The 16,221-nt window shown below is 39.9% G+C and overlaps 1 protein-coding gene across 2 annotated transcripts; it reads left to right on the top strand.

The window, feature by feature from the left end:
- The first annotated feature begins 3,813 nt into the window (after nucleotides 1–3,813).
- LOC104519836 (calmodulin) lies at nucleotides 3,814–12,773 on the top strand. Of its 2 annotated transcripts, none has more exons than XM_029087039.1 (4): nucleotides 3,814–3,938; nucleotides 9,104–9,247; nucleotides 9,321–9,427; nucleotides 10,304–10,742. In XM_029087039.1, the coding sequence occupies exons 2-4, from the start codon at nucleotides 9,178–9,180 to the stop codon at nucleotides 10,496–10,498; spliced, it is 372 nt and encodes a 123-aa protein (XP_028942872.1). In that variant the 5' UTR covers nucleotides 3,814–3,938; nucleotides 9,104–9,177; the 3' UTR covers nucleotides 10,499–10,742. The 2 variants fall into 2 exon arrangements, with proteins under 2 accessions (XP_028942872.1, XP_028942873.1); XM_029087040.1 differs by lacking the exon at nucleotides 3,814–3,938 and adding an exon at nucleotides 11,877–12,773 and having other exon boundaries at nucleotides 9,092–9,247; nucleotides 10,304–10,439.
- The last annotated feature ends 3,448 nt before the right edge of the window (nucleotides 12,774–16,221 follow it).

The raw sequence follows: 16,221 nt of genomic DNA, 5'->3' as shown, positions 1-16,221 counted from the left end.
GCTGCGAGCGCTTAAGATGTCTGGCTCGCTAGCGAGGTGTGTTGCGCCTGGTAATAATGCACTGCGGAGCCCTGCAGCTTCTGAGCAGCATGATGATGAGGGGCAGGCTGCCTCACTGCACCATCTCCCTCCTTGCTAGACCTGTTGTAGCTCACGTTGGAGCCGCTCTCCCCTGCCGATATCATGATAACGCCTTGCTGTCGGTGGCTCTATTGAACAAGGGAAAATTTTTTTTTAACAGTTTTGGTTTCCTGTTTTGGTCATTGCGGTGGACAGTCCTGCGTTTTCTTGATCGAGCACAATTTATTTTTCCTAGCAATATGTTTGTTTAGGATTTTAATCAGCTGTCGAAATAGGACACACTTGGTGGAATTGGAGAATTGCTTCAAATTCGGTCTAAAGGATACGAGTTTAGCTTTTTTAATTAAAACAAGTGGATACTGAAACACGAAAAGGAACGATTCTGTCACAATTCTGTAGTCATCACAACAGCGATGGCCACTTAGTGTTATCTCTGCATTAAGAGAAGATGCAATATAGTGGAATTGCCTTTTCATTCATTACATGCTTTTAAGGAATTGGATGACTTATCAACTTGCCATGTCAAATGTGAACGATGGGTACTTAAAATTAAGGTTTTTTTGAAGTGCTCTCTCTGAGCAGAGAAATTAGGTGAACAGAAGCCTGAATTTGTTCTTTTGCTTGATTTGTGAACCATCTATAAAGGAAAAGCAGTGAATCTAGCAGCAAAAGTCTCTTACTGCTTTTAGTCATCATCTGCAGAGAACCAAAAATGGAGTATCTTCAAGCAAGGTCTGTATAAAAATGGGTGTGTCCAGGAGGCACAGTGACACTTTGAATGTGGTTATAGTTCATCCTGACAGACCAGACTGGCTAAACCTGTGAATATAGATTGTCCAATACAGCACATACTAGATAAAGCAGAATGCTTTCCTCCCAAAATAAGCTAACCTAGTGTAAATGTAATTTTAGCCCTTATATGCTAATCTGTCTAGTTCTTATTCTTCAGTTAATCTTGCCAGAACCGTAGTGTTCATTAAGATCTGACACCTGTGAAGTATACCAAAATGCCAAGTTTTGGAGGGGAACAGTCATCAGTTCTGCGATTTGCTGATAACTCTCTATCAGGCAGCATTCGTCAGCTGGGTTGAGGATCTTCCAAACTGGTTACTGCATAGCAGCTATGACTGTAATGAAACACTACCTCTAGAGGCTGCGTGTGCTGCTGAAATGGCTGAGTGCACAACAGCTCCCCTTCTTTCCTAGGAGGCTAAGATTCTTTGTCAGGCCTTCAACATGATCTGGGGGCGGGGGGATGGGAGCTTTTGCAGTGAAAATGAAAGTGCTGCAACATGAATCAGAGGATGTGGTGTCAAAGCTGTGGTGGGTTCCCTTACTTCATCAAAGGGGGCTTTCAGCTGGATCTTGGCCATAGCAAGATGTGTGTCAAAACTTCAACATGGGCTTGTTACATTTGTAATTTAACTGTTTCTGGAGTTGGGTTGCATTACTGAAGGGGTGCATACTGGCACGTGTATGGTGCATGAGTATCTAGCTTTAATTCAGGACAAAAAACTGCAGAGGGCCCCTCTAAGAAGACCATGGTGGCCTGTAGCTTGCCCCGTGGATCCTGGCTGATAGCCCTCCACCTGAGTGGCCTGGGAGGTAGTGATCTGGCAGACTTGCTGGCTCCGCCTTTTACTGCTGTTGCGCAGCAGTCCCTGCAGAGCCTAGCACTGCAGAGTACAGATGGTGTTTGTTCAACCTTGCCCCACCTCCTAGCTTATCTTTCAACTGCCGTATACCTGTGGCTTCTAACAAGATTCATGCTCTTCTCAAGCTTCATGCTCTTCAGTACCACTTACAGGTACTGACAAAGCTTATCCAAATTTATTGTTAGTGGCTATAGGATGTTTTAAGTTGCTGGAAGAATAGAAAGAGTTTGTGAACGAACACTTAGCAGCTTAAACACTGCTTAATGTCATGTCTTTATATAAAACTGTTTATATAAAACAGTATGTGACTCAACTTGGTAACCCATAAGTATTGACCTAAATAAACTAGGTTCTCGCTACTTAAATCTGATCTACAGCTTTCTGTGGATATAAATATCCTACAGAAATAGAGCACATCATTCTCTTCACTCGCGCAATAAAAATGTAAATAGCGTGCAAAAGTAGGAATCTATCTGTGTTACTGATACACTCCAGACAAGCAAAAATCTGTTAGGCTTCTGTTAAGTGATCTGCATTATGCTTCCATCTCAAAGCCTAGCATTGAATTGGTGATGTTCTCAGCAGCATTGCTGCCACCCTAGACTATCTCACTTTTTCAAACAAAAAGTTGATCCTGCATGAGAATACTTCCTACAGCTGCTGAAATTGGAACAAGTAGACTTATAGCTGCAAATATCCATTCACTCTTCTTTTAGAAGTTGCTCAGTAGTGTGGTCTTGATTCTTAGAGTAGGTGAGCCACAGGCAGTCTGAGAAGTCACTGATTGTGGCCTTTATCTTGGGCTGTTGCTGTGTTGTATGCCTATTTTTTTGTAAGCAGTTTAGCTTTTGTGTGGTTGCTTGAGCAGTTAAGTTTACTTCTATTACAGGAAGAATAACCAGAAGCTGGTAACTTCTAAGTTTGTATGCAATGTAGACATGTAGTTAATGTTGAAATTATTAAAGTAAAAATTGACAGATGGTGTATATACCTTTTTCTAAGTATCTTGTTGGCAGATGGCTAATGTGTAGAGACACCTTTGTGGGCACAGTTAATGACTGAAAATGTTTCTAACTGTCAATATTGTAGTAATTATAAAAAGGATGTTGCTGAAATGGCTGCAGTCAGAACAGAACTAAAAAAGTGGTGTTGAACTTGGGCAGTGAGTGTATCTTTTTTGTGTTTTAAAGTTTTGACTCTTCAGTGGAGTACTATGTGGAGCTTCCTTGAAGAAAATGTATGGCCTTGTTACTGCAACTCAACTTAAGCTATCCAGAATTTGTTTACAGAATCAGCTGACTTGAAAACCTAGGGAAAGTATTTCTGCAGTCCTCAAACACCTTTGTGTTCTTTCACGAGTAACGTCCATTTTGGGTTTGGCCTCAAAGGCTGAGAGGATTTTATATTGCTGTCAAATCCTGTTGGTTCAAAACTGCTCAGTGATAGAGCAGAATGAGGTATAAACTGGAGCTTAGCCAACTGATACAGAAATTGTCTTACACCACTTAACCTTTCTCTAGTGGCCCTGTAAATTACCTTATGCTACTTGAGTCAGTAGACAGTGATCAGAAAAAATTCTAGACAGCCATATGAGAAATGCATTGGAACTGCCAGTTTGGGCTGGTAGTACTGATTATATGGACTCTTGTTTTTTACAGCCAGGTCTTGGACACACAGCTTCATGTTATTCAAGGGGTGATTTACTTCTAGAGAAGAGTGTATTTTTCAAGTTACAGCATTAGAACTTAGAAGAAGAGACTACTCTGCCTTAAATTTGGAGGTTACTGCTGCATTACTTAGACCTAAAGTGTTTAATGTTAAAGCTGAGACTGGTTTATCGAAGCATTATTATCAGTAGTCTGCTGTGTTAATGAGTTTTAAAAATCAGTCTAGAGGGACCTGTGTGCCTCGAGTTTGCTAGTTTTGCTTGAGTAATTGATTCATACACAGGGTCATCCATTATTTGGGTGTACCAGATAGTGCAGGGTCAGGAAATGAGGACAGGCTGCCAGTTCTTAGCAAGCAATCCTGATGACTTTTGAGCTCTGTTAGAACTATTTCAGAATGCTACAGATAAGTCCTGAAGAGCAACTACTATATTCAGAGGCCTCTAGAAGTCTGTCTTATTTTGCCTTGAACTTTTGCTATAATGATATTCTCTTTTTTTGCAGGCTGACCAACTGACAGAAGAGCAGATTGCAGGTGAGGCTTTTGTGTACTGTGTTGCTACTCCTACTTGACCTGGCATATCTCTTAATCCACTGACAGTCTGTGTTACACAAGATATTTAGTTTCTTAGATACTAAAGTAGTATTGTGGAATGTTTTAATTTGTCATCTACTGTAAAAGCACCATAGATGCAATGAATCTGAAGTCTTGTCCTCTAGAATAGTTGGACAGTTGTCACAGCTTTACTAGCTAGTAGGCTTGGGACTCTTTTTTTTTTCCTTCTCATGACTACAGAATTGTCCCAAGTGCAAACTGAAAGGTAGTGGTGGGGTGAATCTCTGAAGACCTGGAATCTGGAGTGTTCTTCTAACAGAAGGCAAAATTAATTTACTTTGTGGTCTCCTTTCAGTGGAGATGTTTCGGAGTGGCTGATTTTGATGACAGCAGAGGCTGGCTTCATGATGACAAATCCTGATATTCCATATTTGGAACTGCATTGTGTCCTTGGACACAAGTGTTCTGTGCACTGTTAGGATGGTTTGGCACTTGCTGTGGAATGCTTAATTGAATATGCATCTCTTACATCTTCATATTGGCCACCTAACAATGGTTTCTCTGTGCTGACAACTGTCTACTAGTGGCTAAAACTTGTGGTTACCATGTCTGCTCCTCATGCAGGCTGCACAAACTAGTATCTGTCACTGCTCTCTGAAGCCTGATTTCAACTTAAGTAATTGATGTGACTTAAAGCTGGTAATGCAGAATTCAGCCTTGCCATGGATATTCAAAAACTTCAGGGTTTTTGATCTGACAAGTGCATTGTGGTAGTACTAGAAAGTCTCTGCAAAACTGTCATGTGAAATGAATTTGGAGGGTGTTAGGGTTCTGCTAATCTAATAGTACCAGGTCAGGCATACAAATAACAGCCTTTCAGAGGTATTGCTGTTTAACTACGGTGTAGTTCTTGAAGACACTGTGTTAAACAGAAGTGTCATAATGAGCTAGTTTGTTTTTACCATAACTGCCAAATTTGAAGTGTAAGAACATTCTTCTGTAGCTTTTAGACTTCAGAAGCTTGCTTGAACTCATAGGAGACTAATTATGGTTTTGTGGAAAGTCCTTAGTTGATTTACTTGTTGCCATGGTGTTGTCTTATGAGTAAGCACAAGGCAAATCTAGTTCAACTCGAGACTTTTTTTACTGGAAGTGGCCTACGTATCTTAAGGGTTTTGTGATCAGTTTATTTGGAGCAGGCTTTATCAATTGTCACTGCTTTCTTTTCAATAATGGTTCATTGTTCCAGTTCTTAACTGTAGAAGCTCTGTTAGTTCATGCAGCTGATTATGGAATATAAACAGGAAGCTTATTAACACTACCTCAAGATCAGAGCAAATGTTAGCTGTTCAGTAATGATAGTATAGTTCTGAGAGTCAAAAGGGAGTATTAATAAGTTTGTCATACTGGAATAGAGGGGTTTTGGCTGTGTGGAAACAATAAAAGTGTAACTTGGTGTTAGTATCCAGTGTAAAATGGTCTGCCACGTTCACTGCAGCTGTGGTATCTTGTGAAGCAAATGTATTTGCAAGTAAACTGTAAACCTCAGGTGTGAAGATGTAAGCCCACTGCTGGTCTGTTAGGGAACCATCTGTAGTACTGCTTAGCAGGGGTTGCAGCTGACTAAGCACTCTGCTTAGTTTTGCTGTTGAAGGTCAGTGTCTTGAATGGGAAAACTGTTAAAGGGTACAGTTCATGTGCATTACAGACACTGGTTTCAAAGGCTTGAACCCCCTACCATTCTGTTTCAGCTTTTCTGAAGATACCTAGTGCTTGATTTGAAGGCAAGCTTAAGAAATGGTACTACAATGTAGAGACAACATTCCCTTTCTTAAATAGAAAGCCAGAGTCTAAAGCAGCCACTTCTCTGGGGCTTAAAATGTTCTTTCATCTCTGCTATGAAGCACCAGAATACAGTTACAAGATTCCAGATGTTCTTACTTCCTGTGAAAGTCATTGGTCATAAAGGACTGAAACTTTTTGTCATTATAGGTAGAGGTGAAAGACTTTCCAGGTTTTGTTCATATGAAAGGCTGATTTTTGAAAGCTGAGTGGGTACAAAGTGTAGATGCTAGTTGCAGCTTTATTTAGTAAGCATGGAAGTTGCTGAGTCAAATGGGTGTCCCTTTGGTTAAGTGTTGTATTAAAAAAGTATATAGGTCAGGACCATTTGACATGCATGGTCTAGGAAAAAAAAATCTGAAGATGCTTTTGTCCCAAAGCAACTGGTCTAGTGAGCTATGCTTCCTTCCTCTAGACCTCGGAGAAGTCTAAATGGGCTCTCTGAACAAGTAGGCCTATGTATGGTGCTTGTTATGCCTCGATCCTTTAGTGTGCTATGGTGCTCCGTTGGGGATCTGACCACAAGAGTTATTTAGAATTTATTTCATAGTAGAAATAGTCATGTTGAAGTGTTGAGTCCTAGTAGCTGTGAAGAAAACAATTGACATTCTCCTATAAAAGTTCCAGACATAGCTGGCTAAACTGTGGAGACTGGGAATGGTAGTTGTGGTTCACTGAACGTATTAGGTCACTGAAGACTGCTACTTCCTCTGGAAAGGTGATGTGGTGCAGAGATGCCTCAGGAGCTGTTGTTAAATAGAACATTTTTGAACTAGGGTGTTGTTGTTCACGTTCTCTTGGACCAGCCTTTCTTTTGTGGGGCCTGGAAGTAGTCTTTTTCTCTTGAGGTAGTGTACTTTTCAGAAGGAAAGAAAGGCTGAAGTCTTGCGGGCTGGCCTGAAGATGAGTGGTTCTGCCAGCACTGTCCTCAGGTTTCTGACAGATTAGCCTTATCTAGGATACAAGGGAATTTTCATTTGCAGTTTGTGGATGATTGCTGAATAGACAGAGGATTTGTTTCACATGCTACATGGAACCGTAAGGTGTTGAAGTTTGGGAGGTGTGTTTTATAATCCTATGTTGCAGGAAGCCAAAGCTAGAACTGAGTTGCTCACTAAACTTCAGTGTTTTATAGCTGCCTTCACTGGTCATTGCTGCAAATCCTACAAAGCCTATGCTAGGTTGTTCTTGTTCTAGTCTAAACTTGTGTCTGCATGGGTTGTTATTCCTTTGCTCTAATTACTACAGGTAGTTCCTAAATGTGGTTAAAGAGGTATTGTAATTATATTCCTAACTTGATTCAACATTTCAAACAGGAATATGCAGCTGATCTTCGACATATTTTGCTTTTGTTATGGTTATGATTTATAGCTGGTTGTTTTAGCCTACAGCATCTTTGAGTAAAAGGAAGGTAGAGAGTTGTCCTTTGAGTGGTTCATTTCAAGTGTTCAGAATATACCACATGTCTTTGCATTTTGCATAAAAATTACCACTTTTTTCTAAGTGGGGTCAGTGTAGTACTGTGAAGACTGTTTCCTGTTTAGGCTAGTGATAGTTGACCTTCAAGCTAAGGATGAATTGGTTAACAGCTAAACACTTTGAATAATACTTGAGTACCTGAGTCTCGATGAAGACTTAGTGCTCCCCCTTTGGGGTCCTAACGTGATATGCTGTGGACTTCTCTTATTAGGCTTGGCTCAAGAAGCCTTTTCTTCCCTGGTGTAAAACTCTACTCCTGATAAACTTGCTTGCCTCCAAGATAACTGAAACCAGCCCCAGGGACAGGTTACAGCTGCCTGTTTCTGCTTTGTGATTATACAGTAATGGCTTGAAACTGTTTCATCTGGTGCTGTGGTAGCCTTGCTCTGATTCTAATGTGCTAAACAGCAGCAGTTAGCTTTTGGAACACTTCAAACTGTTAGATGGAATAGTTCTTTTTCCTGGATGGGACTTAACTGTGGCTCTATGATATTATAGTTGCATTGATGAACTATAGAAAGCCTATTTTAGGAGTTACATTTTTAACACTTGCCAGCTTGTAGGCATCCCAAGTATTTCAGGGTATGAAGTGGACAAAGTAAGAGTTTATGCAATTAATGTAAAAACATAACTTTTACTGTGACTAATTCTGGTCTGGGAAACTCACCATCTGGAAAGGTGGCTGCTTGGAAATGTTGAAAAAATTAATTCTTGGAAGTATTTCTGATGCAGGAGTACCCCTGAGCTAACAGGTTCTCCAAAGGCATGATCTTGGATACCTTGAAAGCAGTAAAAGGATCTGAACTATACAAGGGGATAGATAGGTCTTTTATGTTTAACTGTAATTTGTGTATGAGCTACTACAGTCCAGTGAGCTACTTTAAGGTCTGTGGCCAAAGACAAACAGATGGCATGGATTAAAACCAACTCCATTTTTGGACTGGACAATTAAACACGTTACGCTTGTATTAATATTGCTGGCTACAATACAGCCATTGTAGGGGGTTAAGAGGCAGCATTGAAACACAGTTAGCAGTCTTACAGCTGTTTTTGACTAGCTCTTTGAAGGCTGGTTCAGGATGCAGTAGGACTGAAACCGTTTTCTAAGCAGCTTTTCAGACATCAAGATTCCAGTGACTTTCCTCCTTGAACAAGTGACTGGAGTTGTGTATATACATAGACTGAAGAACTGCAGAAGTCCAGCAGGAGAGAGTTGGGAGAAGTTCCTTTATAGCTAGGTGCCAGATATTAAGACCTATGGTGCTAGGTACTGTAGCTTCATGTAGCTTATACTGTTCAGACTGGCATGTCCAGCAGAAGTGAGTTATCATGAGAAACTACTTAGTGTGGTCCAATTGTACCTTTTTGCGTTGACTTGTCTCCTCTATTAGAAGTGCTGTTAAGCTGTAGCATTTGTAGTTTGAGTACCGTTTTTCCAGCTTTCTCAAAGTAATTTCATTTTATTACGAGAGAAACAGTTGTATCAAGGATGTGAATCATTCTAGTTGCAGATTCCTTTCAGCTCTGCATTAGGAATCCTTGTTCAAGATAGTAACAAGTGTCTCAGTACTTCCAAAAGATGGATCACCTTCCATCTTATTTAGGTCAAAATGTGGTTGACTGGTCAGTTGTTTTCCAGCTGTTTGTGCTTCCATAATGGCATTACAGTTATAGTGGACTGAGCAGTATACCGAAATTTTCTTAAGATAATGAAATCAAGTTTTGTAATTTACAACAATAACCAGCAATGGATTCTCACGTGATTAAGAAACCTTAATGTTTCAAAGCTGAAGGCGTTAACTCCTCTTTTTGTTGTTTTACAGAATTCAAAGAAGCTTTTTCACTATTTGACAAGGATGGTGATGGTACTATAACTACAAAGGAGTTGGGGACAGTGATGAGATCGCTTGGTCAAAACCCCACAGAAGCAGAGCTACAGGATATGATCAATGAAGTAGATGCTGATGGTAAGATTTTACTAATAAGTAATTTAATAAAGTGCCTAAAATGTGGTTTTCTAACGGAACAACTATCTTTCAGGCAATGGCACAATTGACTTTCCAGAGTTTCTGACAATGATGGCAAGAAAAATGAAAGATACAGATAGTGAAGAAGAAATTAGAGAAGCGTTCCGTGTGTTTGACAAGGTACTAAAATTTTTACCTTAAATATTTTTGTTACAAAAATTCAGTCTGACTTTTGATGAGCTTCCTTACTGAATTCAGGGGTATCTGCTGTCCTGTCATGTAGAACTTCTAGGTTAACTAGTCACCCTAAAGTTCAATCTACTGTGGTACTGTGCCTGAAGGTCAAATGAGTTACAATAGTGGGTGATACTATTAAGCTATCACTTGCTATGATACTAAAACTCTTGTACAAGACTGACAGGGAAATTGCTTAAATATTTAAAATGCTAATATTTTAAATCTTTTACTTAGTCTTTACTAAGTAAATTGCTAAATGAGTCTAAAGTTGCTGAGCTTCTTAAGCAAGATGCACTTTCAAATGGAAAATACACAATGTTAAGTACCTTGGGGTGTGGGGAAGAAAAAGTCCAGTGTTTGTATATAGTAGAACTTTGATATTTAGTGTGCCAACAAGGGTAGAATATATAAAAGTGGTCTCTGAAGGCCTTGTGGCTTTGTGCTGGATTCCCATGAAACAGGTAAGATAAGCAGCTTCTGTTCTAAGAAATAATCACTTGAACTGGACGGTTAGATCATTGAATAGGCATCTGTCAGCTAAAAAGGTGAAGTGCTGATTGCTTGGTCAGTGATTAAAAAATGTTTCTGGATAGGACAGCCAAAGCAGACTGTCTTGGACAAGTTTAGAATGTCCTTTTAAGCCTATCCTGGACAATACTGAAGATATGCTTACAGCTCTCACTGCCTTGTGCAAATGCTAGTGGTTAAAGCTATGCAAACTCCTTAATGTTCAAGTTACTCTGCAGTATTCTTAAGTGATAGTTAAGTTGCTGGGCTTTAGACAAATCTATTCCAGTCTTCCTTTTTTTCCCCTCCCAGGATGGTAACGGTTACATTAGTGCTGCAGAACTCCGTCATGTGATGACAAATCTTGGGGAGAAGCTAACAGATGAAGAAGTTGATGAAATGATTAGGGAAGCAGACATTGATGGTGATGGTCAAGTAAACTATGAAGGTAAGGAGTTGTTAACTGATTCTTTTTGTGTAGCACTCTTAATGCTGGTGATTGTGTAGATGCTGATAGCCACGCGAAGTTTAAGTAGGGCAATGCTCAGATGAGATCTTCTCAACAGTTAGTGTTCCTTTAAGCTAACGTCTTTCACTGTGTACATCATGTACCTATACATAGGTTTAAGTTTGAGTGGGTTATTGGTGGTTTTGTGCCAAAGGCAAAAAATGACTATTCAGCTGTGCAGTGTAAGAAATAACTTTCTATATCTAATGATTTATTAGAATGACCATTAGAATAAGGAAGATGGCTGAGATGTCTATATACTGTTCTGTTAACTAATGAATGTTGATTTGACTGTAGCAAATCACTCATTTTTCATTAATGCTTCTAAAACTACTCACTAAAGGGGGAAAGCCTCTAAAATAAGCAGAAATTTCAAGATCTTTTGAAGACTTAAATAACTTCACGGAAGTCAGCTGCAGCAGTAGCTCGTTTTTATTTCCTTCTTTCTTTCTGGCATAGAAACTTAAATGAAATGCAAGCAGGAGGAGTTCTGTTAGATGATTGCTTGCAGCACAGAAGCACTAAGCTTATTTTCACTTTAACTTTCTGAATGTTTCATAGAAAAGAACTAGAGTGTTTACCTATAATACCCTCACTGTTTCTGAGGTGTAGGTGTGGCTTCCCTTTAAGGCCTTTTTGGTTGTGGCCTCAGGATGAGCACTTGGCTGTGAGTTGAAAAGGTGTTTTTATGGACAAGCTGCTGCTCCATAACTGTACTTACCAATCGACTGTGTAGAGGCTGGCACTAGGGAAGGTTGGCAGCCCTTGTTTCCAATTGCTCCTTTGAAAGTAGAGCAACCAGTAACTCCTCCTAGGTTCCCAGTGTCTTTTTGTTATTGTACCCAAAACTGGTTCGGCAAGGTAAATGAAGAATCATGTTTTGTGGGATCTACTTGCAGGGTGCTGTGAATAAGCAATGATTCAGTTGCTTAAAAGTGTTCAGGCAAAACAGTAAGACTTGAGCTATTCTGCTTTGAAAAAAAATTCAAACCAACACAATGTCTTGTACGCCTACTTAACTGACACTTCAGCCCAATTTCTACTTATCTCTTATTCATTCTTAGATACCTTGTCCCTATCTGTAAGTCAGTGGCCATGAGGACCCTGTAACATTGTACTTTGGTAGTAAGGCTGTTCCCCAGTTCACTGAGGGACCAACTCTTCTGATAACAGAAGTAAAGGCCCTTAGCCATTAAAAATAGGAGGGTTTTTGGTGTGATTGGTGGAAGAGGGGACTGTCTTGAAGATTCTTTTCTGAATGTAACTGAAAACATAGTTTTGAAACAGTGTTCAGCACTAGTAGGGCAGGTCATTTCTCAGATTTTGCAATTCACATTTTTCTCTGAATAACTCCTATGCAACTCTTTCTTTTTACAGAGTTTGTACAAATGATGACAGCGAAGTGAAGATGTTGTACAGAATGTGTTAAATTTCTTGTACAAAATTGTTTATTTGCCTTTTCTCTGTTTGTAACTTATCTGTAAAAGGTTTTTCCCTTACTGTCAAAAGAATATGCATGTATAGTAATTAGGCCATTCCTCCATGTTTTTCTCCTTTATCTTACTGTCATTGTTCTGATTTTTGGAAAATTGATCTAAGTAACAAATGTTGCATGTGGCTTACTCTGGATATTTAAGCCCTTCTGCACATCTAAAGTTAGATGGAGTTGGTTAACTGAGGGAACATCTGGATTGTCTGTTTAAAAAAAAAAAAAGTAGCTTTCTTTAGGAGATTTGGGTATGACTAGTGTAACCAGTTACTTAAAGTAAGCCAGGGTTTACCATGCATTAGTGATTCCTTAAAGTGACATGCTAGCTCTCGTTCTCCAGTACATAAAGGACTTTATTCCACTTTCTGTGATGGAGGGTAAGGACTCTTGCAGCTAACTGCAGGATAAAACCATGTGAATAGTATATGTGCATGTGGCTAATGCACTGTAAAAACCATTCTCCTAGCTTACTTCACAGTAACTTGTTTGTGGCCATACCTGTAACATGTTGTTGAAATGTGGAGTCTTAACATTGTGGACGATTGACAGTCAACAATATGAAACTTAAGTTGCACTAATGCAAAACGGGTGATTTATCCAGGTACTCGTACACAAGTTTTTTTTTGTACTGCTGGTCCTGTACCAGAAAACACTTTCTCCTCTTGTTACTATGCTTTTTAAACTTTGTTTAGCCACTTATTTTCAAAAAAAATCTGCTTATGGCACGATTTGCCTCAAATCCATTCCAAGTTGTATATTTGTTTTCCAATAAAAAATTACAATTTACCCATACTGTTTCAATGTATCCTTGAATTATTTACAGGAATTGTTCAATAGAGTTGCTGCTCTATGTGTTGCAGTATGTAGCAGTTTGGTTTGCTTATGCAATCGATTGGCTGTCTTAAAATAGCTTGGAAGGTGAAAACTTAGTCCTTAAACTCTGGCCCTCAATAGTATTGTTGACTTGAAGAAGCTTTCTTACTAGTAGTTTAAAATGTATTTTATAGTCTTGTGTGGAGCTTGGTGCTTCAATAAACTTACCGTAGTGACTGGCTATGCCCACTATCTGTAGACATTGTGAACTGGATGTTGACCTAGTTCAATAGTTGACCTAAAATTAAAATTCCTTGTTCGGACAACTAAACCTGTTTGCTTTCTTTTAATTATTTTGGAGTTTATTCCCTGTCAGTTGCTACATCGGGGTAACCTTAGTCTCACACCTGGACTTTTCTGAAACTGCCTTGTCTGAGTTGCCGTTCAGGATGCAGTACAGAAGGAAAACATTCTCTGACTGATCTGCTAATTAGCATGATTGTGCTTCTAGCACTAGTTTCTTGTCAGGGTTTAATTTTTTTTTTAAAGCAGAAAACAAACCTGGTTTGCCAAAGGACAAATCCAAGACTTCAGAGAGGCTGTGTGTGCCCCTTGCCTCTGTACTCTCCTGACAAGAACTGACTGATCTTAAACATGCTGTATGGTTATCTTGTTTGGGGATTCTGGTTGCCTTTAAACAAAGCATTGGCCCCTGCATCTTCTTACTCTCATGGGTGCCAGCAGAGCAGTTAACTAAACAGCTCTAAAACTTTTAATCATCTTTGAGGTGTTTATAATTACAGCAAAAATGTAAAACTAGGACAGCAGATCAACCTGTTTTCATAAACACTTGATCAAATGTTTATGGTCACTGATCTTAAAGCCTGCTTCCTAAAAGACTATAAGCAGCTCTATTGGTTTTCTGAAGGAGGCTTGTCAAAAGCTTTTAAATTGCCAGTGTCAGAATTCCTTAGAGTTGTTGCTTGTGTACTGGCAGTCTGATTCAGGAAGCTCATGTAGTTTAAATATTCTGGCAGTTAGGGTTTGCCCTCTACAAAAAGGAGTACCCAAACAAACACTTCCTGTCCCGTCTTCATCCTGTGGCCGAGGAGCCTGGGGACAAGACATAGGTGCTTAAACTGGCACAGGATGAGGAGAATTTGACAGAACCATCAGAACAACCGCTTGAGGTTCTGAATTGCAGGAGCACTGGAAGTGTCATGTTGAGGTAAGTGGTGCAAACAAGGACCTGACAAGAATTTGCGTTTGCCAATCTGATGTCTCGACTTCCAGTAGGCTGGGAATCACACTCTGGCCCATTGTCTTCTGCTACAACTCGGCATGCCTTTGGAAGCATCGGATTAAGGTAAAAAGGAGAGGGTCCTCTGCTGTGAAAGACTGCCTTGGCTGAGAGAATTGCCTTTCATAAAGTGAATGGGTGAAGAATGTGTGACGAGAAGGCCACCTTTATTTACTGTCATTTTAGCTGCTCCCTGTTCAGCGTTTCATCACAGGAATCAAAGCTGCTCTTTTTGTTCAGTCTAATCATCTGTGTTGCTGTTACCTAAATGAAATTACTGATTTTTAGGTCAATATTGAGGTATTGTAGCCCTGTTTACATCACACTTTAATTGCAGAATGGGGTAATACTTAGTACTTTCTGCTAATGGAAATAACAAACTTGCATGGTACAACACTGCAGTAAAATACCTTTTAGTGCTGTTTTATTCTGCACTGGGGGGAAGTTGAGAGATCTTATGCCTAAAAACTGCTGTTCCCTTAATGTATAGGCTTAGGGGGAGATCTATAGACTGCTGTTCCCTTAATGTATATGCTTAGGGGAAGATCCTGTCTGTGTATAATAACCTGAGGGGAGGGGATGAAGACAGAGCCAGATTCACCTCAGTAGCACCCACTGGCAGGACAAGAGGCAATGGGCACAAATTTTAAAAGATAAAGTTCTGTCTGAGCAGAAAACACTTCCCCACCCCCCCCACTATGAGGGTGGTCAAACACCAGTTGTGGAGTCTGTGCAGATTCAAGACCCAGCTGCAGGGGGGTTGGAACTGGATGATCTTTAAGGTCCCTTCCAACCCAAACCATTCTATGATTCTATCTCAAGAGGTCCCTTCCAATCTAAATGATTCTCTGAAGTGACAGTGCCCCTGATAGCTTCCTAGGCTTACTGTGGTGTGCAACCTTGTCTTCTGTCATGGTCTCTCCCAGTCAAGGAAGACACTTAATTGCTTGCAGCAGCCTAATACATTTTAGAGTGTGTCTAACTCATTCTAGTAGTGTTAGGACTGTAAAAGACACTTAGTACCTCAAGGCTGTGAGCTGTCCTGAAAATAAACACTTCCCTAGTCACTTGCAGCTGCGGAATTTTGGTGGGGGAATATATCATTGGCTGGGGAATGGTAGATGGTAAGCTTGCAGCCTGTTAAGATAGAGCTAATAAGTTAGGGACAGCTAATGGGTGAAGGAAACAGTGAGGATTAGGAGCCTGCTAATAAGATCAGTCTGGTTATTTGAGGGAGGCTGTAGCTCAGAAGGTAGATGAGCATCTATCTAATGCAGGAGTACAGCTGAAGGACCCGCTGAGGTAATGCGGACTGGGTGTTTAGTCTTTCAAAAGGGGCCTTTGGTCTCAAGATGACTTTGCAGGACTAAGGTAGCTAAATCTCCTGCCTCCGAGTGCTCCCTCTCAGGAATTGTTTGGTTACAACCTGGATGCAACGAGTAGCAAAATTACTGCTTGCTTATCTTTGTGTATCACTTCTATTACATGACTATACAGTGCTTCTTGGACAGGAACTCAGTCCAGTTAAGCAAAAAGCTGTGTTAAACTGGCTTACTGACTGTTGTGTGAGTAAGAGGAGTTTGTGTAGTTCAGGATTAACTGCCAGCCATTTCCAGTGGAGGTGGGTGGGAACAACTGTACAGAGGCTTTAAAATTTCTCCTTGAAATACTGTGTTTTAAAATGGCTTTTCCATTGAAATCTTCATGTTGTAGTGGATACTTGAAGTTTCATTGTAATTCAGAGTTAGTCTGTGAAATGCTACTTTGCAGTTAAAAATGTTCAGTTTAGCAAAGAGCTTCTGTAAAAAAGAATGTCGAAAAGCAGTTTTTCAAGTGAAAATGGAGATATGAGATAACAATGGTATACAAATGCACTAGGGTGTGTGGTCTGAGTGTAAAAAACCCCTCGTGTTCAGCCAAAACAGAAAATGCTGGAAAAATGCGAGTACTGCATGGTAAATCTATGCTTAACAGAGCTTTGAGAAGGAGATAGAATCCTCTTTGGGACAGAGGGAGCAAGCTGATGGAGAATTTGTTAGAGTAAATGTATTTTTATATTATCTCCTCAGCTATATTTTTTTCTCCTTATACCTATTTTTAACATTGGTACAGATTTGTGA

The sequence above is a fragment of the Antrostomus carolinensis genome, unplaced genomic scaffold (assembly GCF_000700745.2).
Source record: "Antrostomus carolinensis isolate BGI_N321 unplaced genomic scaffold, ASM70074v2 scaffold41870, whole genome shotgun sequence".
In the NCBI taxonomy this organism is placed as follows: Eukaryota; Metazoa; Chordata; class Aves; order Caprimulgiformes; family Caprimulgidae; genus Antrostomus; species Antrostomus carolinensis.
This window is presented reverse-complemented; position numbering and strand designations above follow the sequence as displayed.